Below are 27,307 nucleotides of genomic sequence, written 5' to 3'. Positions count from 1 at the left end.
ATACGATTGGCCTCGGGACCTTCTCCTTCCGAGGTAGTGAGGTCATTGTCGGGATTCATTTTTCTACAGTGAGCGAGAATTGAGTTGGGGAAAGATGAGATTGGTGTGAAAAATGAATGAGGAATGAGGTATATTTATATATTGAAAATGGGGAAAAAAACCAATAAAAAGGAAAATCGTCCGACCTATCGTCTGGATGCCCGCAATTGGGTGGACGATGATCGTTTGCTTCATGGTCCGCGAACTACACATGGGGCTTGGCGATCGTCTGATGCATTGTTCGCCCACCAGCAATGGCAGACATTGGCGGACCCAAGTATAGCGGGGGAGGGGCTTAAGCCCTCAATGAATTTTTTTTTTTACTTTTTTTCTATTAATTGTTTTTAAAATTTATTCAAATTTAGTGTAAATTATAGTGTAAAAGCCCCTACAAATTATCTATATTACACAAATATATACTTTAAAACAAAATTTAGAAATTTCAGCCCCTATCGATAAATATTTCTGCGTCTGCCACTGAATTGGGAGACGATGGCATGGGGTGGGCGATCGTCGATTGCCCGTCCCATTGTGGATGCTTTGATAAAAATGGCGTGAAATTCATAAATAATTGAAGGAATGATTGATTAAGAAATATAAATTATAAATAGACAATAAAACATAATTTAGGTGACAAAATATTTCTCCCACGACTACTAGCTAGATTGATGGTTCGAATTGTCATGTGAATAGTTATACTTTAATTAACCATCAACCAGAAATGTGAATGAACTTAATTTCTACTATACAAATTAGTTATACATTAATTAACAATTACGTATTTCATGACCAAATACAATTACTAATAAAATATTCCAATTTGTCACAATAAAAGCAAAGCATCCACCAACGATTTTCCCCATCTCTCTCTCTCTCTCTCTCTCTCACACATCATCCTCTACAATCCCATTATCAATTCCACAGTTCATCACTCCTTCCTTTAACTGAATTGAATTCAATAGAAATCCCTCCCAAACAAAATCCCCAAATGTCTGCTCACCAACACCAGCCCCTTCTCGAACCCCTAGACAGCCAAGAGGAGCGAGCCTACGACGCCACCGAGAAAGTCCACGTCACCAGCTACGACGACGGCGACGATTACTCCACCTCACCCCCGCCATTCTCCTGGCGGAAGCTCTGGCTCTTCACCGGCCCCGGCTTCCTCATGAGTATAGCCTTCCTCGATCCAGGCAACCTCGAGGGCGATCTCCAGTCCGGCGCCATCGCCGGCTACTCCCTCCTCTGGCTGCTCCTCTGGGCCACCGCCATGGGCCTTCTGGTCCAGCTCCTCGCGGCACGCCTCGGCGTCGTCACCGGAAGACACCTGGCCGAGCTCTGCCGCGAGGAGTATCCTAATTGGGCGAGGCTGCTGCTCTGGATCATGGCCGAGCTCGCCCTCATTGGCGCTGACATCCAGGAGGTTATTGGCAGCGCCATTGCCATTAAGATTCTCAGCCAGGGCGTTCTTCCGCTTTGGGCGGGTGTCATTATAACCGCTCTTGATTGGTACCGCTTTTTTCTCTCTTCTCACTTCATTCATTTTATGTATCAATTGGAAGTTAGTGGTGAAATTGAGTGGAGTTTAACTGTTGTATTTTAAAATTGAGTTTAATATGTTATCAAGTTTATATCTTTCGTGGACTTTATAAAATAAAACTTGTGAGAAGTTGAATTGAGTTTATTGTTATTCATATGTTTGTGAATATTATTTCGCTTTCCTTTTGACTTGTAGTGGTTGAGTTAGCTGCTTTGTGTTTTGTGCTGCATTATTTATGATGTTTGGGAACAAGTTATGATTTTGTATTCACTTTTTGATTTGGCTTTCTTGATGCAGCTTCATCTTCCTGTTTCTGGAGAATTATGGTGTGAGAAAACTGGAAGCGCTTTTCGCTGTGCTTATAGCGACAATGGCAATCTCCTTTGCTTGGATGTTTGGCGAGACGAAACCTGATGGTCGTGAGCTTATGATTGGTGAGAAGATGTTCTTGCCAAAGTGGAGTTCTTTTCTATTGAGTTGTTTTATTTTTGAGTAATAACTAATAAGTGTGGTCTCTCATTTTAGGTATCTTGGTTCCAAAGCTGAGTTCGAGTACCATAAAGCAGGCGGTAGGAGTGGTGGGCTGCGTAATAATGCCTCACAATGTTTTCTTGCACTCTGCCCTTGTGCAGTCTAGAGAAGTAGACAATCGCAAGATAGGCAGAGTGCGTGAAGCTCTCAAGTACTACTCGATTGAATCTGGCATTGCCTTGGCAATCTCATTCATGATAAATTTATTTGTTACAACAGTTTTTGCCAAGGTATTTTATGGCACAGAACAAGCAAATACTATCGGACTTGTGAATGCAGGGCAGTATCTTGAAGAGAGGTATGGTGGAGGGTTGGTCCCCATTTTGTACATTTGGGCTATTGGGTTGCTTGCTGCCGGGCAGAGCAGCACCATAACCGGTACATATGCTGGGCAGTTTATTATGGGGGGATTTCTGAATTTGCGGTTGAAGAAGTGGATGAGGGCACTGATAACACGAAGCTGTGCCATCATCCCTACTTTGATTGTGGCGCTTGTATTTGACACGTCCGATGCCTCGTTGGACATTCTAAATGAATGGCTTAATGTGCTGCAGTCAGTTCAGATACCTTTTGCTCTTATTCCTCTCCTTTGCCTAGTGTCTAAGGAGGAAGTCATGGGGTATTTCAAAATCGGGACTCTTCTTCAGGTATTCCTCTCCCCAGACTAGAGTGCATCCACTTTGTTTCGATCAATTCATGAGTTTCTTATTGATGCGATCCTTTCCCCCTCGTCTGATGCCAATTGACACAAGCTTAACCTTGCTATTCTGTTCATTTACAAAATAGCTATTTCCCATTTAATAAAGAACAAAGGATTGATACACTATTAATATATGGTGTGTGTTTGATTTGGCCTACTGGTAGTGTGGTAATGCCATAGGCCAAAGGTCTCAGGTTCAACTCCACCATGACACGGCGTTTAAAATTTGTATTCATTTGCCTATATAAAAAATTGCATATGCCTCTCTTGTTATTCAACTGAGCTTAAGTTTTCACTTGACTTCACTCTTTACTTGAACAACAGTCTATCATTGCGAAAACCTCAAAACTTAATGCGCTTCTGCTATGCAGACTGTATCGTGGATGGTCGCAGCTCTGGTAATCTTGATAAATGGGTATCTTCTGGTGGACTTTTTCTCTTCTGAATTGAGTGGTGTATTCTTCATGAGTTTAGTTACGACCTTCTCGGCTGCGTATGTTGGCTTCATCGTGTACCTTGTGACAAGGAGCGTAAGGTTTTCCAGTTGGTGTGCAAGAGCCAAGACAATTTTGGGTTCGTAATCAAGCATCTATCAGCCATTCATATCATATGTTACAGCAGAATGATTAATCGAGCAGCATGTGCCTGCAAAACAACAATATCCACAGTGCCAGAGCAAAAGCCTTTCATCAGAAGTCCTGCCACTCTCTGTGAAAAGAAAGCAACTGGTAGAGAAGAGGTATTGAATTAGCTTCTTTACACTAGTTGATATCATCTCTTCTGTTCTTCGATGCGATGTCAAAATCCCAGTTAGTATTGATTGCTGGTATATCAACTTCTTTTGCACTGGTATAATTATTCAACTTCAGCCATAATCTTTCAAAAGTGTTGTTAGTCCACTTTCACATACTGTTGCAGGTGTCAATTGTTAGTATCATTTTGCAGTGTATCAATTGAATAAGCAAAAACAAGCAAGGGTTATACTTTTGAAAGAAGGAAAAATCTAGCTTCAATTTTAGCATCTCTTCAACCCTGCTGTTCTGATGGAGAGAACTGAGAAGAATCTATGACAAGCATTTTGGGAAACTTCCAAACAAACTATTTCAAAGAAATATAATTGATTTCTTATTTACTACTACAATCAGCTCTATGCATTCCTCAAATTCAAAGATCATACCTTAATAATTTCATACTTGGATTGTCGGGCATATGCATCCAAGATGGCCATGAGGAAATGTTGTTTTAAAAAACAATATTGGTCTATGTTAAATTTTATAAGTTTTGTCAAAAAAACATAACAAATCAAGTGAGCTCTACTCAACACAAATGGAGCTTGATCTCCGTGTAGACGCCATTTTTAGGTAGAAAGCAACTAAGCATATCACTGGTCTAAATTTTTTTACCTCCAACGATGTATCTCGTAGCCACGTTCAGGATTGTTTTATGTAGTACGAGCGCGTGTAGTTATGGCAACACCCTGTCGAAACTATCCCAAAAATCATGGTAACGCTACCCATCCACGAACACAAGTTGTCATACCTAGAATGATGTCAATGTCAATTCTTATACTCTCGTCCCGCTTAAGATATACGTCTTTTTAGTTCGTTCCACTTTTAACACTTTTTTACTTACTTTGTATGCATTTTTTATTAGTTTATCCCAACCGAGACTTCTAAAGTGGGACGCCCAAAATTGATCAACCGGGACTCCTAAAGCAGGACGGAGGGAGTAACAGATTTCCTATTTTACCTTTTTGTTGATATTTATCTACTATTTATTGAAATGAGTAAGTTTTAATCTCATCCACTCATTTTAAGATCTATAAGATCTAATGGTGTAGAATTGGTCTTAGTTATGGATTTGAAACTATATGCATTTTTAACATGACACTTTCATGAAATTTCTCATAATTACATGTTTTGTTTTTGATTGATCACATATTAGTTTTATCATTAGTAACCCGATTAGCCCACTGGGCTAACCCGAAAGTCTTAATGTTTAGAGTCCAAAATTTCTAACCTAACAAAAATTCTAGCCAAACAAAAATTCTAGCCCAATTAGCCCGCAACCAACTAAACCACAACCCGAATAGAATTGACCTGCAACCTACTCAGCTGACCCAATTGACATCCTCTTTTCATTCAAATCCATCAAATAAGACCACTCAAAATCATATATGGTCCTCATTCTCTTCATGGTTTTATATGAGAACTACTCCTTCTATCCTACTCTAAGTGAACCATTTTCCTTTTTGGAATGTCTCACTATAAATGATACTCCTTCCGTCCCATTAAATATGCAACATTTATGAATCGCCACAAAATTTTATCTAGTGTTGTTTTGTGAGTGAATGAAGAGAGAATAAAGTAAGAGAGATGAAAAAGTGAAGATAGAGTTGTTTCTATTTTAGGATACGTTTCATTTTTAAGGAGACAAACTAAAAAGGAAAACGTTTCACTTTTAATGGGACAGATAGGGTATATTTCTAAAAATAGAGATATCACTGTCTCTAACCTTTTCCTTTTCTCTTACTTTATTCTCTCCACTTAATTCACAAAATAACGCTACATAAAACTCCAAGCAAGAATAAAATTACTCCACTTAGAGTGCAACAAATTGAGTACAATAATGCAAATATATTATACATATACGTACCCATATTCATCATTAAATGCAAGTCAACCATAGCCTGGACAAAAATATACGTATATATAGGCAGCATATTTCTCAACCCTCGTATATGTAATCAATCCACAAAACCCTCCATAAACATTAATAACCACAATTATCATCCGTTGTAAGAGTTGAGAGCTGCGTTTTAAGTACTGCAAATCCTGCTGTGCTCTTTGGCACAGCAGAGGATCCAAGCCCTAATAAATTTCGGAACGGAACATATTCACCATTGCAGAGAAATCACGCAACACGAAAATACAAGATATTTGAACATATAACGAAACTAAGAGAAAAATCATATAATGATAATTTATTGTTCAATTAGTACAAGCCACTTTTGTTACTGATACTAAAACTGACCAGAGGCAGTTAACAGAGTTTCTCTAACAACCTCTAGAGTTAAATAACACTGGCAAACCAAACATCACACGAGGTTAATTAATCTAGATTAATAATCAGATTGCACAACAAGACACCTAACAAAAACACTTCATAAAATACAAACGCCACATAAACTGGTCCATCATGCTCCTTTCGTAAACCTATAAACTCTCACCTCAATCGGAGTAGGTGCTCAATGCCGCAACAACTAGTCATGTTGTTTCAAGAGTTGAGGCTACATCAGGGTACCCTTTCCACGACGTGCTGATCTTGAGGGAAGGATGCAGCCAGCTTTTCACAGAAGATATAAACGAGTTAGGGTCGCGTTCTAGAATTGCATCCCAGTCCAACTGAACGCCCTCTGGAATGGTACCAGTGAATTCCATGTTGGCGGCCAAAAACAGCCCAAGCAACACAACCAATTATATTACAGCAGTCCCTCTTGATAACGGTATAAAGTTATACCTGCAAGTAGCAGTTGGGCACAAATCATACAAGTGAAACGCCACTAAGTGCAATGTGCGCATGTTATGGCACTTTAAACATATTCTCACCAGTAATAAGTCATCCTTAAAATTGCCACCCTCACATTCTCGAGCACATCAAAATCGGTTGACCCATAATTTTCACCACAATAAGCATAACAGAGTGCCTGCAAAATCCAGTTGCTTTTGACAATCTAGGCTAAAAGAAAAGATGATACATCTATTCCATTTTTTTGATCAGTTTCATACTTCCTCCATCCCACTATAGTTAAGTCGTATTCCTTCTTGGGTTGTCCCACAATAGTTGAGTCGTATTCCTTTTATTGCAAAAAAAACAACAAATACTTAAGCTCTGTTACATTATTTTCTCTCCTTTTTTACTTCTCTCTTCAACTATTTATTGTATTCTCTCTTCATTTATTTATTTATTTTATTTTCTCATACTTTATTCTCACTCCACTTAACTAACTAAACACTTTTTCCATAATCTCAGTGCCCAAAAGAAACGTCTCAACTACATGGGGACGGATGGAGTATATTACAAGAACAGGATGAGAATATCCTTTCGGAACAATTATAATTTTATCGTCTAAGCTCAACAGAGACAGGAGATATTTAGAGGCACAGAAGAATTAGAAGGTGGTATGGAAGAGATACCTCCCATGCCGAAACCATTTCCATTTCGAAGTCATCCCACCTTGAAGGTGTACAAGGAGTTTTGACAGCAAAATCATACCCAATTGGATCCCTGATAGGAGCAAACAAACAACAAAAATTATAAACAGATGAAGATCAGTTTAAAATAGTAACCATGCAAATTGATAAGTTATCAATATGAAGTGGACCAGAAGGAGATAGCATACGTTTGTGTTAAAGAGATCCTAGTTCCTTCAAGCTGTTTTCTGAAACGAGAAAAATGATCAAAGGAGTTTGTGTTAAAAAAACTTCTACATTTATTACCAAACAGACAAAAAGAATTGTGCGCAAAAAAAATGTTCAACAACGAGTACCCCTCAACTGCCATACTGTGGCACCAAGTAGCCAACCAGAAATCCTGGCCCACAGCTTTATAAAGGTCCGAGCATGATTCTGCATTCAATATCTGCAATGTCAAGAAACAACACAGTTCAGAGCATAATACATAGGAAACCAACAAAGCACAATAAAAGAAATATCCATGAGCTGAAAAAAGAACCAAACTGAGCATTGATTGTGATTAAACATAAGTTAGCTCAAGTTTGTCATTATGTAATCTTGTAGCATTGATACTGTTCATGTCCTTTAGGTTTAGTTTGGTGGAGAACCCGAGACAGTAAGGTGATTGCAGCAAGATGCAAGATTATAGAGTGTAGATATGTATTAGTATCCTTACAGGGGGTATCTACAGCATAGTCAACTCATCAACCTTAGTCCAGTAAAGTTTTATAAAAAGGAAAAAACACTAATCCACTCTAAAACAAGAGGTTTTTCTCTTGCCATTTCCACCTAAGTAGAAACAGGACTGGTAACATCATCCAGAAATTGTGCATCAATTATATCCCACCCATACTCCATCAATCACTAGAAGTGTGCTGTAGAGTGGAGGGCATGGGTTTTAATAAACTGAGTGGATATGTTTTCAGTGGATAAAGAGTATCACAAAGGGTATTGTGTTAGGTAATCAAGTATTGAGTTTTTGTAAATCTTGAGTGTGAATGAGGTTCAAATATATAAGGGAATGGGTGGGATCATGTGCCAAATAAGAAATACCCCACTTACTGGGGATGGACGAAAATGGCAAAAACACCACAACACTTATCGTGGACCCAATAATGAACTGACAAACAATAGTTCTATTGTTAGGAAGTCTAGAAAGGCAAACCAAAGTAACTAATCTTGCAAAAAACAGTAGAGTCCATGAAAGGAGACAAAAAAAATGAAGATGCAGAAGATTTAACGTTTGATTTGTTCAACTATATTACTTCTTGCAATTTTCCATCTTCATTGAGATAGATGAGGTTGTTCTTCTTGTCACGGGCATACTTATTCTCCTTCATTAATGTTTTGGCAACACTGAATGCTCTGCAGACCAACAAGCAATGAATGATTTCCTCTCTATTGGATCTAAGTGGAGTTTGGGATTAAAAATTACCTGTCAAATTTTGGGATATAGCGTACCACCTTTGCTTGCCCAAGAACAAGAGGAGTTTCGGATCTAAATCCAGAATTAAATTCCTCACTATATAACCAAAAAATCCACACAAGAAATTAAGCATAAATGCACATGAAAATATATATACACATAAGTGGACAACTCTTTTCTTCCTCAGATACTCCTAATAGTATCTAACAATTGACAGCACCTTTAAATACCAGATAGATTAAATAAATAGTGTTTTCCTATCTATTCAAAATTAAAATAATACATTCCGCATGGTGCAGATGGCCGTAATGCCAACTCTTTTCTCTCGTAAATCTCAAGTAGATGAACTGAAACGGAAAACGGAATACCTCAGTTTGTTAATCCAAACAACTGGATCACAAGGTTCAGATATTTGTCTCCATTTGACAGCCATTGAATATACACCATGCCATGGCAATGAAGGATGCCAGAATGGTCTATCTTCTGCTACATTACTGGTAGTTGATGATTCAAAAAAACTGCTAGTGCTGCAACCGGCACCACCTCTGTTATGACTAGTATGGATAAGTTCTTCTTTTCTCCTCACTTTCTTTCCATGTTTAAGAGAGCCTTTATTTGAATGCTTCCAATCAGTTTGTATAGAGCGCCAAACTCTGACAACTTTCTGTGCAATCTCTAAAGCAGCAAGTCCCGCCATTCGGTACTGATTCATGTTCAGATAAAGATTATCAGCTGGTGCAAAACCCAACAGTAGAGTAACAAAAAGTAAGAGGGCAAGAAAAGCAAAGAACCAGAATCATTTGAGGAGAAAAGTTTTGAACTAACTCAATGCGTGCTGGATAACACAATCCACATTTGCCAATGCTAACTCACGGTTATCTGCTTGTTGGCTATATCAGCATGAGAATTGACATTTACCACTCAAGATAGAAATAGCTAAATTGAATATTTTCAGATATCTCTTACTAAAATATTTAAGGTTTTGGCCTCAAATTGTTCTCCGAACTAACTCATTTCAAAATTTAAAACAATTAGGAAAACTAAATTTGGAAGTCAAAGTCCTATGCTTCAAATAATTGTTGTCACACGTGACGTCCAACAATCAACTACTAATTAAAGGGCTAAAAATATAAGAGAATGATGTCTTGAAATAAAATACTAGTCAGGAAATAAAGATACAGCTAGACATAATATTAGCATGCTAATAATAAGCTTTTAATATGTTAGCTACAAGTATCTCTAACACAATAGCTGAATATAGGTTTACTTCCAGAAGACACCCAAAATAAATACAATGGACATATCTGAATGCAGGATCTGTTTCAAAAGAATACCATTTCTTCAGACTGGGTAAGACAGGTCCCAGTCGTATAAAGTTCACCAAAGTCCAAACCCAAACTAAAATTCAACCTCTGGCATCTCATTAGGTAGAGCAAGCCCTTTAAGAAGGATTTGCTACATGAAAAAATAACTACTATCATTTGGTGAAAAGTTGTAACTTAAAGAAGAAATTTCAACAAATGAAAAATGTCAAGTTTCTATTTTACTTATTTTTTCTTTCTTCTACTTGTTTTCTGTCATTATTCACTTTGGAAGAACCTCAAGTATAACATCATAAAAACACCTAGGAGTCTAGAACAAATTTTGCAAAAAAGCATCACTGGGCCATAAATCACTAGTCAAGAAAAATGAGTTGTCAAAGTAGAATTAAAAAGCGCACTGGAGAAAGGGAGCAGAAGAAGATGCTTCAGAAATGGAAAAGGCCGCATTCTCCACAGTGCTAATATTTGTATCTCAGCATCAACTACTTCATACCTATTACCTACTACTTATCTTAATAAAAAATTACCTGACGTTTATTGGGCATGAATCCTGGGCAATGGTATTGAATCTTCTTGCCAATAGAATCTGCAGCCTGTAAAAGGGCTGCCTTATGTTTTGTGAGTGTAAATTCTTGCTTTTTCAGTTTTCCCTATCTCATAGAATCTCGTAGAGGAGGTTGCCTATAGACCTTTTCACATACATTCTTTGGATGCAGTCTATTACACCAATACTCCTGCGAAAAGATGTTGCAAAAGTGTATTCATAAACTTTTAAAGCTCAAATATCAGAAAGAAAGGAATTTATCAACTAAGTATCAGAATCAACCGTGCACACAACTGCGATACACTGATTATATGCTCCAAAATAAATATTCTAATTGGCAACTAAAATGGGCCACGTTGGACTATTAATCAGCAGAAAACCTTACAAAAAGCACATATTCGTGACCCTGACCTGCCTTCCAAAGTGATAAATGCATCTAGGGGCATGTCCATACAATATGTATAAATAAATGAATTAATTGTATCCTTAAAACTTCTGAAGTCTGTACAAGTTTCTTATGGCAAAGAAACAGAAGCACTGTAGAAGGCATAATAAGAATTTTTAAAAAAAATCAGAGTAAGAAAGTCAATAAGTTGCAAAGAATAATTCAGCTTGATTGAATAGCATGCTCACACAGAAATATAATAAGAATCCAGATACACTTTCTAACCTATGCCTTCATAATACGATAACAGAACAATCAAATGATTGGCGCAATAGCCAAGGCCTAGGTAGGATAACATGAGAATTGAATATTACCTTAAATAGGGGATCTATGTCACCATCAAGGTCAAACCACGAAAACTCAGTATTAAACTTTGAAGCTGTGTACAGTGCAATTTCTTTCTGCAACAACAGATTACAGACACAACAATAAGAATGATGAACAGTCACTCCTCACACTAAAGCATGGTTTTGGGATAATCTAATAGATTAACATTGATCATGGATAAAATGATGTCTCTATGGAGAATGAAAACAGATAGATGTATGATAATACGTCAAATAAACCATGGATCACATAATATATTATTAGGAGCTTTCAGTTTACTCAGAAAGAATAGCCAACTCTAAAAATAGCAGAGACTTGCTGGGTGAAGCCAAACACTGCAGCAAGCACATAGATAATAAAATTTGTATTTACTTTGAACTTATTTGTAAAATGAATACAATTATAATTCAACACTAATGCTGTAATAGACAGGTGAAAAGTGAAATTCATCAGACAATCACTGGATATAAGTCGTACTGAACAATAAATAACCTGATAGAAGGCTAAGCACTGGAGTATAAATTTTTCCATTGAATCTAATTCAAGATCTAGGGCGGCATCATAATCTTTAACCTGCATCATAAGATCCACTCCATGAATAACACTATCATAGAGGGAATAATAAGGAATATGGAGGAAGAATAGAGGGGAAAAGTCATACTGCTTCTTTAAATTCTCCAATAGCATGATAGCAAGAAGCTCTTAGATACAAACATTCGATATTCGAGCTATCAATACTCAATCCCGTTGATAATTCCTTGATGGCATTCCTACAATCATCAATTAAAACAGTGGAACAAATTTCATCTGAAACTCAAGTAATCTAGTTTAAAATACTACCTCCATCTTTGAAAAATAGAAACTTTTGAAACGGCACGTGTTCTAACGATTAATTGGTTTGGTAAGAGAGAGATAGAAAGAAAAAGTGATTGAAGTATTGTTAGTGGATAATGAGTCCCACCTCATTAGAGAGAAAAAGATTTCCTAAAGTAGAAAGTATAAAAAGTTTCTATAACCGACCAAAATAAAAATAAATTCTATTTTTAAAACACGGAGGTAGTATGAACTATGAAACAAACACGTCAAACCCAATGGTTTTCATGCCAAGTATAATAAGACAAAGCATGCCAGTAGGAGATAGACTCTGAATTTTCAAAATAAATAATCCAAATAACTATACAATGATGATGAAAATAAAAATAAGGAGTGTACTGTACACACACACATAGGAAGAGTAACGTAACACAATTTTCAATGCAGAAAGTAAAAATAACATAAAAAAACATACAGCTCACGAGAAATCACACATAATATAAAGCAGTTACAATGCTAAAAGCTAAAGTTGTGGAAGAATGCTTTATCTGGAGGTTTATGCATTTAAATCAAAAGAAATTTTCCAGTAGAAATCTCTGAGCATATGCTGACCAAATTGGGAATAGCTCCGAGCTCAAACATATAACTATAACATAAAATAAACCACAACACAGAATAATACTATCAAATTTTATATCTTATAATTCAAACCTTACTTTGTAGTACTAGTAATGCATAACAATAGCTAGCATATCTGCCAAGTATCAGATGCAACCATATTAACTTTAGAATGTTACCTGTGTTCTCCCATTCCATGGAGAAGAAGCCCGTACAGGTGGTATGCTTTGGCGAACCTGAGCAGCAGTTGAAATCAAAAATTTAAACTACCTCTTCAATATGATATGCAGGTACACAAACACCTTACAACCACAATGTAAACCAACTCTATTAGGGATGTAAATAAGTCTAGACTCTAGACCACATATTTAAGGCTATATTGAAGATAAACTTACAAAATCTGTTAGTTCTCATACAATTAAATATCTTAATACCAGTTTCATAGTCATGGAAAAAGATAATGGCCAACATACTTTTTTATATATGTAGTAACCACTTATATTACACATGTAGTGACCAGACTGGATATTCATTAGGCAATCCATGTGACCTCTGATTGATGTGTGAGTAATTAGCATGACAAAAACCAATATAAGGGGTTCATGTCTGGACTCTGGATAAGAAAATTGAAGGGGAATTTACACACAAACCCATAAACTTGGGTTTCTTCCAAGTAAAGGTTACATGAAGAAACAAAAGAATGCATGATCAAGTGACAATTTTATTTTCAGTAGGAAAGGTAGAATAAAGATAGATTCAATGAAAGTCATTGGCAGACATGAACACATGCATATACAAGAGAAATGAAAATTTAAATACATGCATATACAAGAGAAATGAAAATTTAAATCAAAATTAAATTTGTGCAAAATATTAATTTAAAGATTGTGTCCCCAGACCTCAGACAGCCAGCATGAAACAATATAGACTCGTGTAGGCCAAACAACTCCTCCATACCTTCCCAAGTTGCGTTCAAGGAAAAATATGAGCTATATGCTACTGGGTAAACAAATAAAATCTGGACACAAAGTAAATTTAACGAGCATTTAAAAGAATAATTACTAAGATTAATCACTTGTTGTAAGTAACCAATTGTCCACATGTGACATAATATTAATTGATCGTATCAGACAGAAGTGTAGCTTATTCGAACCTTTCATCAATTTTAAGAATCTCATGAATGCATCGTAGAGCCTTTTCTGAATTTGCCATGTCTTGATAGAACTGTCAAAAGACCAAACATTATCCATAATTCTTGTAGATTAACAATGTATCATTGACAACATGTAAATAATCCAGTACAGAGGCTTACGTAACTTCACAGAGAATCAGATATTCTCAGGACCAACCAATCAAAATAAAATCAATCACTGATAGCCGATCTATGCTATCCAAGTACACAGTAGGTTCATCTACAAACCACATTATAGGTGCATTATAAACAAGGAAAAAAAAGACAAAAAACCTTTTGTGCTGCACCTTGCCTTTTCCTAATATACGAAATTAACACATGAATAAATAAAAAAATCTTGACCAACTACACTAATTTGAAAAGCAATAATTGACAACCATTGGTAACTTTAACAATAACATTAGCACCCAGAGTTTACCGATAATGAGCACAAAACTTTAATTCAATATCTTAGGAGAGTGAACAACTCTAAACAAGTGGGTGTCTGGGTACCATGACATAGTCTACATTAGGAATTGATAAACATAAATCCTGCTTTTTTATAAGCTTAAAAACTTGGTATCGTATCAATAACAGTCAGGAAGAAAGGTACAATGATCTTTTAGGAAGATCATAAATAGGACACAAGTTGGAGAAGTCAAGCAGTCATATCCTAAATTGTGGTCGAGTAAAATTGTCACTTAAACTAAAAATTCAGATTAGCTGTTTGACCACCCTTCAATTTAACTGGAATATCTCCTACTTCGGTAAACGGATTTGGTCACCATTTGGAAGGGCTTAAACTAGACTACTGTAGCTTTCTAACGGTAGAAGCCACACCTCCTAATTCCTGAGAAAAAACTGCAGTTTGTTTGAAACTGATTGCTACGGACAGTGAAAAAAAACTTTTTGAGTTTTAAAATCAATTAGTAGGAAAATTAACCTATGGACCACTTTTCAGTGATCAGTCTTCTAAATTGTTAACATAAAGAGGTAGAGTTACCAGTGAAAATCTGAAGCTAGAAAATGCAAATTCCATTAAGATTAAAATTGCAAATACTTTTAAGCCTTCAATAAGATATTTCCATCTTTTAGTTTCATGATAAGACTCGAGCTGGAAAGGCGAGCAATGGAAAAGATTCTGTGCACCCGTAAGTGAGGACTTTTCATTCAAGTGGGTTTTCATACGTAATAAACAAGTTGGTCATTACATTTTAACAGATTTCTTTTCAAACGCCTTGAACTGAAAATCCTTTCACGTTATTGCCTTACCTAAACTTTTGAGATTTATGTATGATGTCTGTCGGCATTGGTTTTGCCAATTATGCATAACAAAATCCGGATCCTGAGCGGGTACCTATTCTGTCTAGATTAAGTGTACACTTAGTGAATACTCCCTCTGTCCCATTAAATATGAAACGTTTTCCTTTTTGGATTGTCCCATTAAAAATGAAACGTTTCTTAAAATGGAAACAACTCTATCTCTACTTTTTCATCTCTCTTACTTTACTCTCTCTTCATTAACACACAAAACAACACTACATAAAATCATGTGCCGATTCTCAAATGTTGCATATTTAATGGGATGGAGGGAGTATGATTTAGTGAGTGAGTTGGCCAGTCATTGTGCTCGTGAAAGAGGCTTCCTTCCTAGCACCCGGCTTCAGATACGGTAGGTTACAAAAGAACTCAAAGTCTCAAACTGATCGGTTGAACGTTAGTTTCACAAAAGAATTTAATAAACATGTGCCTTTCTAAATGAAAAGCCATAGTGTTACTATTAAAGGTTAAGATAGTTAGAGTTTAGACATGTTTTCACTCGTACTTTGTGTTCATCCCTTCATAGTTCATATATATATATATATATATATATATATATATATATATATATAGGTTCAAGAGTGATGGTTAATGATGAAGAGTCTAGTGGAGCTTTTTAGCGGTCTTAAATCTTGATAGAGAAACTCTATGAGACACATGTCTTCATACATATATCTCGCCTTGTTTTCTGCTGCAAGCCTCTAAATACTGACGGATTTTAGTTATAAACAATGTCACCTTTTGAGGAAATACACATTCTTCATTTCAACCGAAAAGTTGTATATAACTTCTTAAATCCTTCTATTTCTAGCATAGCTATCCTTAGCAAAATCGGACCATGACATGTTTTATACGAAACAGATAGATACAGTGTAAACTTTTAAAATAATTTACAGCATATTACATTAGGCTATAAATGTTGTGAGTCAAGATAGTTGCAGAGAATGCACTTACAAAGAGAGAGTTATAGTATCCTATAAAAGTAACATAGGGAAACATTCACCAAGCAACTACTTAATAGTCCTTTAGTTGCAACTTGCAATCCTATATTTCTATTTCTTTAAGCAACAAATTCTTCTTTGTTTAGTTCTAAGATTACCTTACAGTTCAAAAACTATAACAATAGAGTCCCAGGTTGCATAATGACAGCACCATGATCCATGCATCATTAAGGTCCAGCATCTAGACACCAAAATGATAAGAAATACAATACAAAATGCAGTCTACTCATTGGGTCACAACCTAAAAGACAAGAAACCTTGACAAATTTTCTTCTTTTTGGCACTCTTCCAGTGGGACAAGATTATATACACACACACACATGCAGACACGTGTCGACGCACAGAAAGAAAAAAGACATTTCTATCGAACTATGTTTTAATGGATTACCTGAGTTAGATGAGTCCAAGCCTCAAGGAAATTTTGATCTATTTGGATTGCTTTAGTATGTGCCTCTTCGGCCCTTTTATATTCACCCAGTGAAGATACAGCCAAACCCTGTCACACCAACAATTTAACTCAACATAATTTTTTGGATATAAGTTAAATGACGACATTATCCAAACACAGTTAAATCTTGTGTGCTCACCAAATATGTCAAAGCCGATTTGTTCTGACCATCAGCTTCTACACATGTTGATAAGTCTTCAACAGCAGCTTTGTAATCCTTAAATTTAAAATTCACAATGCCTGCATACATTATACTAATATCACCATATCTACAAATTGTAAGGTTGGTGCTGCAGATAATATCTGAAAATCCACCTCTAAATTCTTCTTGAGAGCTTGCATAAGTTCTATTATCCATAATCAGAATGTCTTTTGCAGTGATCTTTGAATTATGTAGCTTTTACCAGGTTGTAAGAGTGATACTAAATATTTTTTTTCATAGGTATAGCTACAGAAACTATCCAAATGGTTTTGAAGTGAACAGGGAAAAACTTGTCAGGAAAGATGGGTATCTTTGGCTGTTAACTAACATGCAAAGTTAGCCTGGAAAGTAGCCATAAGAATATAATTGGAAACCCTAAGCATGTGCCTCAAAACATTAAGCTGAAGAGTAAAAAAACAAAATTTTATACAATAATGCAAGTACCCCTTTCATGCAATATGTCTGGAGAATTGGATTCAAAATCCAACGCTTTAGTCAAGTCTGCAATTGCCTGAAAATATAAGAAAATCAGACCAAAGAGTGCATAGCCATCTACCGATGCAGACACATATCAGTATACAAACATCAGATAAATGCACATTAAAAAATAAATAAATAAATAAAAAATAAAAATAAATAAATAAAAAAGCTTTGCTCAAGGGGGAAGAAACGGCAATACTAAGTTACCCAATTTTTGGAGTATGCACCCATTAATCTGAAATCAAAATATTCCTTTAAAGTTTATCAGTATCTGCCAATAGGTTTATGAGTTGTTTTGAAGGTAATATTGGGATCTAGGATTTTCAACTTTATGCATAGAAAACCAGCCAACACAAACTGAGTAACTTCAACAAGTACAGCATTTTTTTCAAAAAAATACAAAATCAAACTCAAAATAATCAACATAAACTGATAAACATAAGCAAAAGCATAACCAAGATGTGAAATGAGCACCTTAGCAGATTCTCCCAAGGCTGCTCGAGCTTGTCCCCTGCGTTTCCAGGCCTCGCCAGCTAAGGGATTTGATTCTATCGCCTATCATATATAGCCGTGAGATTTCAATCGCCCATAAATACACCTCGCATAAAGGACTCAACCCCATTCATGTGTTACCTTTGTAAAATCAGCAATAGCAGCATGCAGTTCTCGTTGAAATGCATATGCTGTCCCTCTTCCAGTTAAGGCCTCGGGGTAATCAGGTTCTTCTTGTAGTATCTGATGCGTACAAAAGACATTGATAAGTGAACAAATGATTTATTCTCTTCCCTTGAACCAAATGGTGTGGAGTAAAACTAAGTTTACAATGACAGGTTAAAGAAGAGCAGATATCAACCTTGTCAAAGATGGATATAGCATGAGCATACTTTCCTTCATTAACATGCAAAAGAGGAGAGCATCATCTTCAGTTCTTCACTAAATATGAACTCTGGTGTAATCATTATCAGAGCAGCATCTGTGACTTGTGGGGAAAATGCACCCAAGTTCTATTCTAAGCATCAAAAAATAAAAGAGATCGACTCTGCACCCTGATATTGTCAGGATATCCTTAAATTTCTAATAAATTTCGTTAACATGAGGATTTTACAGATGGGGTTAGAAAGAATCTGCAATGCAGGGCAGTATGCCTTATGAGAGATAGTTTTTCCACCTTCTCCACATCTTAATCTGGACACTCACCCTGATCAGAAGTGTCATCGTGATGATGTGCTCAAAAGTTATCAACTTTATAGATAAATATGAAGTATTAATAGTAAAGGAAACAATATAATTTGATTTAGAAAGTAGATCAAGCCAAGGAAGAATTAGTTCTTGAGATACTGTAGATATGACCCTAAAGATGCAACTATTGTCTATTGTATTTTGTGGTAAAAACATGAAGTTTTCAGTAGTCTTCCATTGATCAAAACCCCATAGTTACACACATGCATGGACGCTACTTATGTGTGTGTACATATATGCATTTAGGCTGTGAGAGAGTAATAAATGAGCCAAAAGCAAAATTAAAGATATAGAATGACAAACTATAAACCAGAACTAGACACTGATGAGATTTAAAGAAGCGGCATAAAAAACTCAAATTATTAAAAGGCACACTTATATATTCAAGGCACCAACCGATGAATAAGGAAGGCTTGTAGCCATTCCAGGATGCCTTTGCCAGCAGTGTGTTTCACATTATTATCATTATCTCAGGGCAGAAGATGAAATTAAATTTACCTGTGCAATTCCCCTTGATAATCTGAAATCAACATTAATTGACTTATTCTTTGATATCCTGTCAACACAACTTTTTGCTCCTATTGGCATCATCCATTAATTCATTGTGTATTTCAGATAAGCTTAATGGCTCACTGCATATATCAGAAAAATCAAACAAGTCACTGTTGGTTTCTGCTGAATTGTTCAGTGCAGACTTCACAACTGATTTCTTGTCCTTGCCGTTGGTTTCATTGGACGATTTTCAAGTTTAGTGCTTGATAGACTGCCAAAGGAACTCTCTCCTTTGATATTAGGACTTGATCCGTTTTTGTGAAATTCTACTTGTTGAGTTGAGCTGTTAGGTGTCATTATTCTTCCATTGGATTTCCCATGGTTGTTTGATGCATCACTTAATTTTGTGGAAACAACAGATTCAGATGCCGAAAAAGATGACCCAGATGACCCCATATCACTGTTCTGAATGGAACCATTTTCCTTAGCAATTCTCATGAGCTCTTCCAGCTCCATAAGTTGTTTTAAGTCAGCAGACTGACAAACAGCACACTCGTATCCTTGTTCCCAAACTAAAAGAGCTTCCTCTTTCCTTCCCATAGCAGAAAACGCATGGCCTGTGATAATATTAAATCAGACTAGTTTCAGCAGAATTAAAATCAATTAGAACTTAAATAACATTTGGGAATAATTCCAAGAAGCATTCACAAAACCATATCACACGATTTCAACATGCGCAAGAACTCGTTATATGTGCCCATTTCTCAGGTTCACAGCAAGAGATGTACTTAGCAATGGATGGTAGATATATGTGATAATAGGATTCCTATGAGAAGTGGGTCTTAAAAAGTCCTATAAATATTAGTGTATAACTTCATATCCTTCACACATTGAGAAAGCTCATAAAATGAACATATGATTGAATGACGGAACACTAGTTTATTTTTTGTAATTGAAAAAATAAAAATAAACACTGAATTATCCAGTTTTTATAGAAATGACTAGCAATAAGCACATGTTTCCATTGGAAAAATACAAGATCATCAAGTGAATTGATATCTTTATAGTAACTGCACTTTACAATGTAAATCCATCTAAGATCACTTTCAGATATTATTGCTGCATCAAACCACACAGAACGGAACTTATACGTCTAGCAATCTGATAGAGTTAAGGCCACCGAATTAAATGAACACACTAGAAAGGAAAAACACAGATAGAACCAATGAGTGGGAAAAGAGAGAACTCGGCTTTATTGATTGAATACTGGAATGGAAATAAATTGAGAGAACAATCCTCACCAAGGAGGCCTGCGACTACGAGCCCAAAATACTGATTCCCAAGATGATTTCTCTTCTCTCGGTTCCTCAATATATATAGGCTTTACAATAACAGAAATTGCTAAAAAGATGTAACAGAAAATCAGGAAATATCAGCTAACAACCGCCGAGATATTGTAGCTTGACTTCTTCTTTTACTCAACCGATTGGTTGGGCCAAACTACATTCCTACTTCCACGCTGGTACACTCTCCAGCGCGTATCAACTGCCCCGGCCGTCGAAGAAGCCTTGTCCTCAAGGCGGAAATGAGGAAATTGACCCTGCATATCCGCCACATCAACCCAAGTGGCGTCGTCAACCTCCTGACCCAGCCACTGAACCAGGACCTGATCATGTGGCTCCCCATCCCGAGACACCGAGCGTCGATCCAGCACCTGATCTGGGAGCACCGGAGGGTCTGCCTCCCACAGCGAATCAGGTAAATTGTGGTCGGGCACCTCCGAACCTATCGCTCGTTTCAGCAAGGAAACGTGAAAAACCGGGTGTATACGAGAGCCCACCGGAAGCTCCAAACGATAGGCAGTCCTGCCGATTCGCGCTCCCACCCGAAAAGGCCCGAAGAATCGAGGGGCCAGCTTCCTATTTGGCGCCGAGAAAATAGTGGCTTGTCTGTGCGGCGGAAACTTAAGGAAAACCATGTCGCCCACAGCGAACTCCACATCCCTTCGTTGCTTGTTGGCGGAGGCGACCATCCGCTGCTGGGCGCGTTCCAAGTGAGACTTCAATAAGACCAACATTTCGTCCCTGGAGCAAAGGCCGTCCAGTACTGCTTGGGAGCGGACTTCTCCTGGTAGAAAGTCATGGATTGTGGGAGGAGGGCGACCATACACTACCTCGAAAGGGGACATGCCGGAGGCGGAATGGGAGCTGGTGTTGTAACAGTATTCAGCCCATGCCAACCACTTATTCCATCGTCTTGGCTGGTCAGAAGAGAAGCACCGCAAGTAGGTTTGAAGGGTGCGATTCAGCACCTCCGTTTGCCCATCTGTCTCCAGGTGGTAAGCCGAGCTCATCTTGAGTTTAGTGCCCGTCGCCCGAAACAATTCGCGCCAAACGAACTGAGAAAAATAGGATCACGGTCAGAGACGATGGACCGGGGAATCCCATGTAGCCGAACCACCTCCTTAGTGAACACCTCAGCCACTTGCTTGGCGGAGAATGGGTGGCAAAGACCCATAAAGTGGGCATACTTAGATAGACGGTCGACTACCACGAACACACAATCCACGCCTCCAGCCTTCGGCAGGCCCGATAAGAAATCCATACTCACATCCTCCCATATGCGCTCCGGAAAGGGCAAGGGTGTCAAGAAGCCCGCCGGGGCCTGGGTCTCGGATTTGCTCCGTTGACAGGTTGCGCAAGCTACAACGAAATTTGTCACGTGCTTGACCATGCCGGGCAAGTAGACGTTCGAAGCAAGGCGTCTATATGTCCGGTAGGCTCCTGCGTGGCCCCCACTTGGGGTGACGTGGAACTCTGCCAGCAGCTTTGGGATCCAAGAAGAGTTGGACGGAACAACGAAGCGGCCCTTGTAGAAAAGGATGCCGTGAACCAGCTCATAATGTGGTGCAGCAAGCCTGCCGGCCTCCAACTCCGACCTGATTCTCTGGAGCGGATCGTCTGCTGTCAATGTGGATTGCGCGGTAGACCAGTCAGCCCAACCTGGTCGTGAGAGAGCAGCCAGCTCCAGCTGCTCAGTGTCCCGGAGTGAGAGGGCATCGGCAGCCCGGTTGAGCCGTCCTTCCTTGTACACAATAATTTGGCTGCCCAGTTCTGTTGTGCTGGAGTAGAGAGGGGGTGCGCCAATAATTGTCGCAGGCTTCGTTGATCTGTGTGGACGACGAAATGTCGGCCTAAGAGATAGGGGCGCCAATGCTGGATGGCGAGTACTAATGCCATTAAGTTCCTTTTCGTAGGCTGATTTTGCGAGCCAACGAGAGGACAACGTCTTGCTGAAATATGCGACAGGTTGGCGGTCTTGCATTAGGACAGCGCCGAGGCCACGACCGGAAGCATCGCACTCGATGACAAATTCCTTAGAGAAATCTGGAGTGCGGAGAAGGGGGGCTGTCGTGAGAGCGCGTTTCAAGGCGTGAAATGCTTTGTCTGCCTCGGCTGGCCAACTCCAAGTGCGTCGAGGTGTGGCCGGTTCTGCTTTCTTCAATAAGGCGGTGAGAGGGGCTGCAATTTTTCCATAATCTTTGATAAATCGGCGGTAGTACCCGGTGAGACCTAGGAATCCGCGAATTCCCTTGAGTGGAGGGGGTCGGCCAACGCATAACAGCGGAGACTTTTGAGGGGTCCATTCTAACCCCAGCGAAGGAGACAATATGGCCGAGGTACTCCACCTCCGGTCGGCCTAATATACACTTCTTTGGGTTAACCACCAACGAGTGGGTTGGGAGAAGCTGGAAAACCTGTTCAAGATGTCGAAGGTGTGCCTCCCATGAGTTGCTGTATATTAAGATATCGTCGAAGAAAACCAGGACGTGTCGTCACAAAAAGGGGCGGAAGATGTCGTTCATGAGTCCTTGGAAGGTGGCGGGAGCATTGGTGAGGCCGAATGGCATTACCAAGAACTCATAGTGTCCCGAGTGTGTACGAAACGCAGTTTTGGGGACATCCGAGGCGGCGACGCGGATCTGATGATAACCGGCACGGAGATCGAGCTTACTAAACCACCACGCGCCGTGTAACTCATCAAGCAATTCTTGGATAATTGGAATCGGGTACTTATCTGGTACAATCCGCTTATTTAATTCGCGATAGTCCACACAGAATCTCCACGAGCCATCTTTCTTTCGAACGAGGAGAACAGGGCTCGAGTAAGGGCTTGTCCTAGGCTGAATCACGCCCGACGCCAGCATTTCAGCTACCAATTTCTCCATTTCATCTTTCTGAAGGTGGTTGTACCTGTAGGGCCTGACTGACACGGGTGAAGACCCCGGCTGTAGGGTGATGCGATGATCAGACTTCCGAGCTGGAGGGAGTGACACAAGAGCGTTGACGACGGCCGGAAATCGAGCAGTTAGCCAGCGTAGCTGCTCTTGTTCTTTCGCTGATAAGGCTTCGCTTAGCCCAAACTGGTCGGGCGTAGCGGCGCTGACCATTGAGCGTAGAACCCAGCAAGAATCGCCCACGTCTAATGTCTGGATGTCGCGGGCCGAGCACGCCCGCCGAGTCAGGGAGGGGTCACCCCGAAGCACCACTAGTCGACCCTGTACTGAGAACTTCATAGAAAGATCATTCCAGTTTGCTGTGACATCCCCCAGAGAAGCCAACCATGAAACACCTAGGATGATCTCGATGTTTCGCAGGGGAAACACGTAGCAAGAAATAGTGAACACCACAGATTCCAATGTTAGAACGACATCGCGGCATATTCCGGTCGCCCGAACCTTAGATCCATCTCCTAATGTGACGGAGTAAGGAATTGTTGGGGTCACCCGCAAGGCCAATGAAGTGGTGAGTTGTTCAGAAATAAAACAGTGGCTAGCCCCACTATCTAACATAATCAGCGCCTTATAGCTACCAATATTTCCGCATAGCTTCATGGTTTGGGATGAATCCAACCCGTTTGAGGACATTTCAGATAACTGCAACTCCCCCGAAACATCCTCCTCGTCCAACCCTTCGGATGGGTCGACCTCCTCCTCGTCAAACACCAACACGTTGAGAGTTTTGGGGGGACAACGATGTGTAGGACCGAACTTTAGGCCACACCGAAAACACGTGCCTGCTGCGAGATGCTTCTGGTATTCCTCCGTTGTCATGTTTCGAAACCGGCGTGATGGGTTCCGGTTGGGTCCCCCGCCCGATTGAGAGGAAAAGGATTGGGAGTACCCTTTGGAGACCGGCCGACCAAGAGCAGGGGCCGAACTGACGGCCTGGTTGGAGCTGAGTGAGGGGCCGGAGTCCGGCGGAGGACCCAGGGGTCTGGTCAATGTCGAGGGCAAACTGGACCGCATCTGAATAGTTAGTGATTTTGGCTGCCTTCATCTGCAACCGAACTTCAGGGCGAAGGCCAGCCAAGAAGAAACCCAAATATTGGTGGTAGGCCAAATCTGGTACCAAAGCGAGGCGCGAGTCAAAAACCGCTACATAGTCAGCAAGGGACCCGGTATGGCGGACAGCAGCGAACGCCTCATATTCATCCAGAGCGCCGTTGTTACCGAAGCGTTTCATTAGCTCTTGAACAAAATGATCCCAAGAGAGAGTCGGGCTTCGTTTGATCAAGAGTTGATACCAAGGCAGGGCTCGTCCAGCCAACGCGACCATCGCCACCTTGACCCGATTGGCCGCTGGAGTATTAGAAACCAAGAAGTATTGCTCGGCCCTGGCTAGCCATCCGACAGCCTCGGAACCGTCGAAGGGGGGCATAGTAAGTGACGCAGCGGTCTTGTCCGTGGAATTAGAATCCACGTTGTCCGCAGATTCCTCATCATTTGGCCCCGTTTTGCCACTGGATTTCCGCATTTCTGAGATGAGCAGCTCGAGTTGAGAAGCCACCTCAGCTATCCGGTCGTCCGTTTTTTGGGATCGGGCGTCCAACACGCCCACTGTCGCTTGCAGCGAATCAACACCTTTCTCCAATTCTGCGGTCGCCTTCTCTAATCCTTCCAACCTGGAGTCCGTGTTACGAGTACCAACCATCGTCACCGCACCAATTTGATAGAGTTAAGGCCATCGAATTAAATGAACACACTAGAAAGGAAAAACACAGATAGAACCAATGAGTGGGAAAAGAGAGAACTCGGCTTTATTGATTGAATACTGGAATGGAAATAAATTGAGAGAACAATCCTCACCAAGGAGGCCTGCGACTACGCGCCCAAAATACTGATTCCCAAGATGATTTCTCTTCTCTCGGTTCCTCAATATATATAGGCTTTACAATAACAGAAATTGCTAAAAAGATGTAACAGAAAATCAGGAAATATCAGCTAACAACCGCCGAGATATTGTAGCTTGACTTCTTCTTTTACTCAACCGATTGGTTGGGCCAAACTACATTCCTACTTCCACGCTGGTACACTCTCCAGCGCGTATCACAATCAAGGATGTTTTGGGAGGGAAAACTCCTAGCAATCCACGTCAGAACAGAAGGCACATGTTAAATACCAAAATAAGTGATTAGAAAGTTCTACATCTGAAGAGAGTAACAACATGCCAGTAATTGGTGGCGTCTTGTTATCCCGACGAATATATTAAAAGCAAATCTGTGGCCCCAGGAGCAGGTAATGAAACATAAGTATGAACTGAGATAAAAAAATTCCAGGCATGATACAAATTTATTACAAAAGGTGAGAAGGGAAATAGTCTTACAGTTCAGCTCATTTAAATGACCCTAAAACTTTTCCAAGTCACTTTCTCCTAAGTCCTAACCAATTTTATATACTCTCGTAAATTAGCAGAACAATTCATTTTACTGAAATAGCTGCAACAAATTCCTGATATGGCTGTTGACTTCATTCTTCAATTTGTATGATTTGAAGAATATTTCGCTTCAGATACTTAACAATCTCCAGAAGAAATATAACATTATACGTTCCCAATCTAGTTGTGACACACAGCCTTCAATCAAGTAAACAGAAACAACAACCTTTAAGAATATACGCTTGGAGAAGCTTAGGATCAAGCTGCAGCGCCTTATTGCAGTCCTTCACAACGTTCTTGTGCAACTCCAATTGGCTATAGCAGAAAGCTCGATTGCTGAACTTTCACGACACGTTACAAAATCCAAAAATTGAACGATCAGATAAGTTACCAACGAACTCATAAGTCTATACAATCCAAATCGAATGTGAAAGAAGCTAAGACGAATCCAAATTACCAAAAATCCTGAATGGCGCATGACTGTGCAAGGAGTGAATCGAGAATCCGGATAGCCTTTGACCAATCCTTGGAGCTGCAGAGCTTCGCGAGCTGAATCCGCTCCGCGGTCGCCGGCGCCATTGGAGGAGAAATCGCCGGAGAAAATGGATCGACGGCGGTGTGAGTGAAGTGGTTTGCAAGATGGGGGCAATTTTTGGAAAGAGGCGATTAACTCTATTGGCTATAGTTCAGAGAAAATAATTATTCTTATATTTTCTTAATTTTGAGTGAATTAGAGTATCCACATCCTTGGGGCATGGAGGTAGCCGGACGGCACCTGGGGTCTGGGTGGGCGCTCGGCGTGTAGAAGGTGGACTAGGTTGGGTCCGAGCTGAATTTGGTGCCTTAGCCGGGGTCGAAGGCCATGCCTAGTTGCGGCCCAATTTGGTGTTGTGGATGCACGGGCCGGACCGAAAGTCTTATTTTAAAAAAAACGGACAAGAAGTCTAATTTTAAAAATAAAAAAAATCGAATTTTACTTTATAAATATCATTCCATAATATTTTCATTTTTATATTACATCTTTCCTATCCTTTTCGATTTTTTTAATTTTTAGGACTTATAATTTTTGGCTTTAAGGGTTTGTAATTTTTAATTTTTTGAATAAACAATAAATTTTTCATGTTATAATTGTCCTATATTTTCACTTTTACAATTAAAACAGATAGTTCTGAATAATGCAATTTATTGTTTATGGTATGGATGGGATCTGGCTTGGAGTGCATGGTTGTGAAACTTATGAACTGACAGAGAAGATGAGGGGAATAATGAGATGGAAGGTACGTGAAACCTGATCACAAACCACGGATGTGGATGCTCCATTAGTTTTTTGCAGAAGTAATTAAAAGTTGAGACTATGGCACGACAATGGGTGGAAGCATATTGGGAGAGAGATGGAGAGTTTCACGATAAGGTTGTGTGAATCAACATAAGATAATCAATTCATTTCTACATTAAAAAAATTTAATTTATACATAAATGTAAAAGTACAAAACTTCTACTCTTTCGGTCCCACAATAGGAGTCATATTTTATTTTGACACAGATTTTAAGAAATATAATGAAAAGTAAGTTGAATAGTTATTGGAATATTGATCTCACTTATATATAATTAGTTTTATAACCAAAAGTGAATAAAATAAGTTGAAAGAATCTGGACTCACCATTTATAGTAAAAGTATAATTCAAAATATGATTCTTATCG

At 39.2% G+C, this 27,307-nt stretch overlaps 1 protein-coding gene and 1 pseudogene across 1 annotated transcript; one reads left to right on the top strand and one right to left on the bottom strand.

Moving 5' to 3' along the window:
* Positions 1-895: 895 nt before the first annotated feature.
* Positions 896-3,820, top strand: LOC121777310 (metal transporter Nramp3-like). The gene is made up of 4 exons (XM_042174520.1): positions 896-1,545; positions 1,874-2,010; positions 2,102-2,754; positions 3,179-3,820. Exons 1-4 carry the CDS (start codon positions 1,028-1,030, stop codon positions 3,386-3,388), a joined length of 1,518 nt encoding a protein of 505 aa, XP_042030454.1. The 5' UTR covers positions 896-1,027; the 3' UTR covers positions 3,389-3,820.
* A 1,935-nt stretch (positions 3,821-5,755) lies between these two features.
* Positions 5,756-26,359, bottom strand: LOC121777019 (annotated as a pseudogene).
* Between the last annotated feature and the right edge of the window lie 948 nt (positions 26,360-27,307).

This window comes from Salvia splendens, chromosome 18 (genome assembly GCF_004379255.2).
Source record: "Salvia splendens isolate huo1 chromosome 18, SspV2, whole genome shotgun sequence".
Taxonomy (NCBI): Eukaryota; Viridiplantae; Streptophyta; class Magnoliopsida; order Lamiales; family Lamiaceae; genus Salvia; species Salvia splendens.
This window is presented reverse-complemented; position numbering and strand designations above follow the sequence as displayed.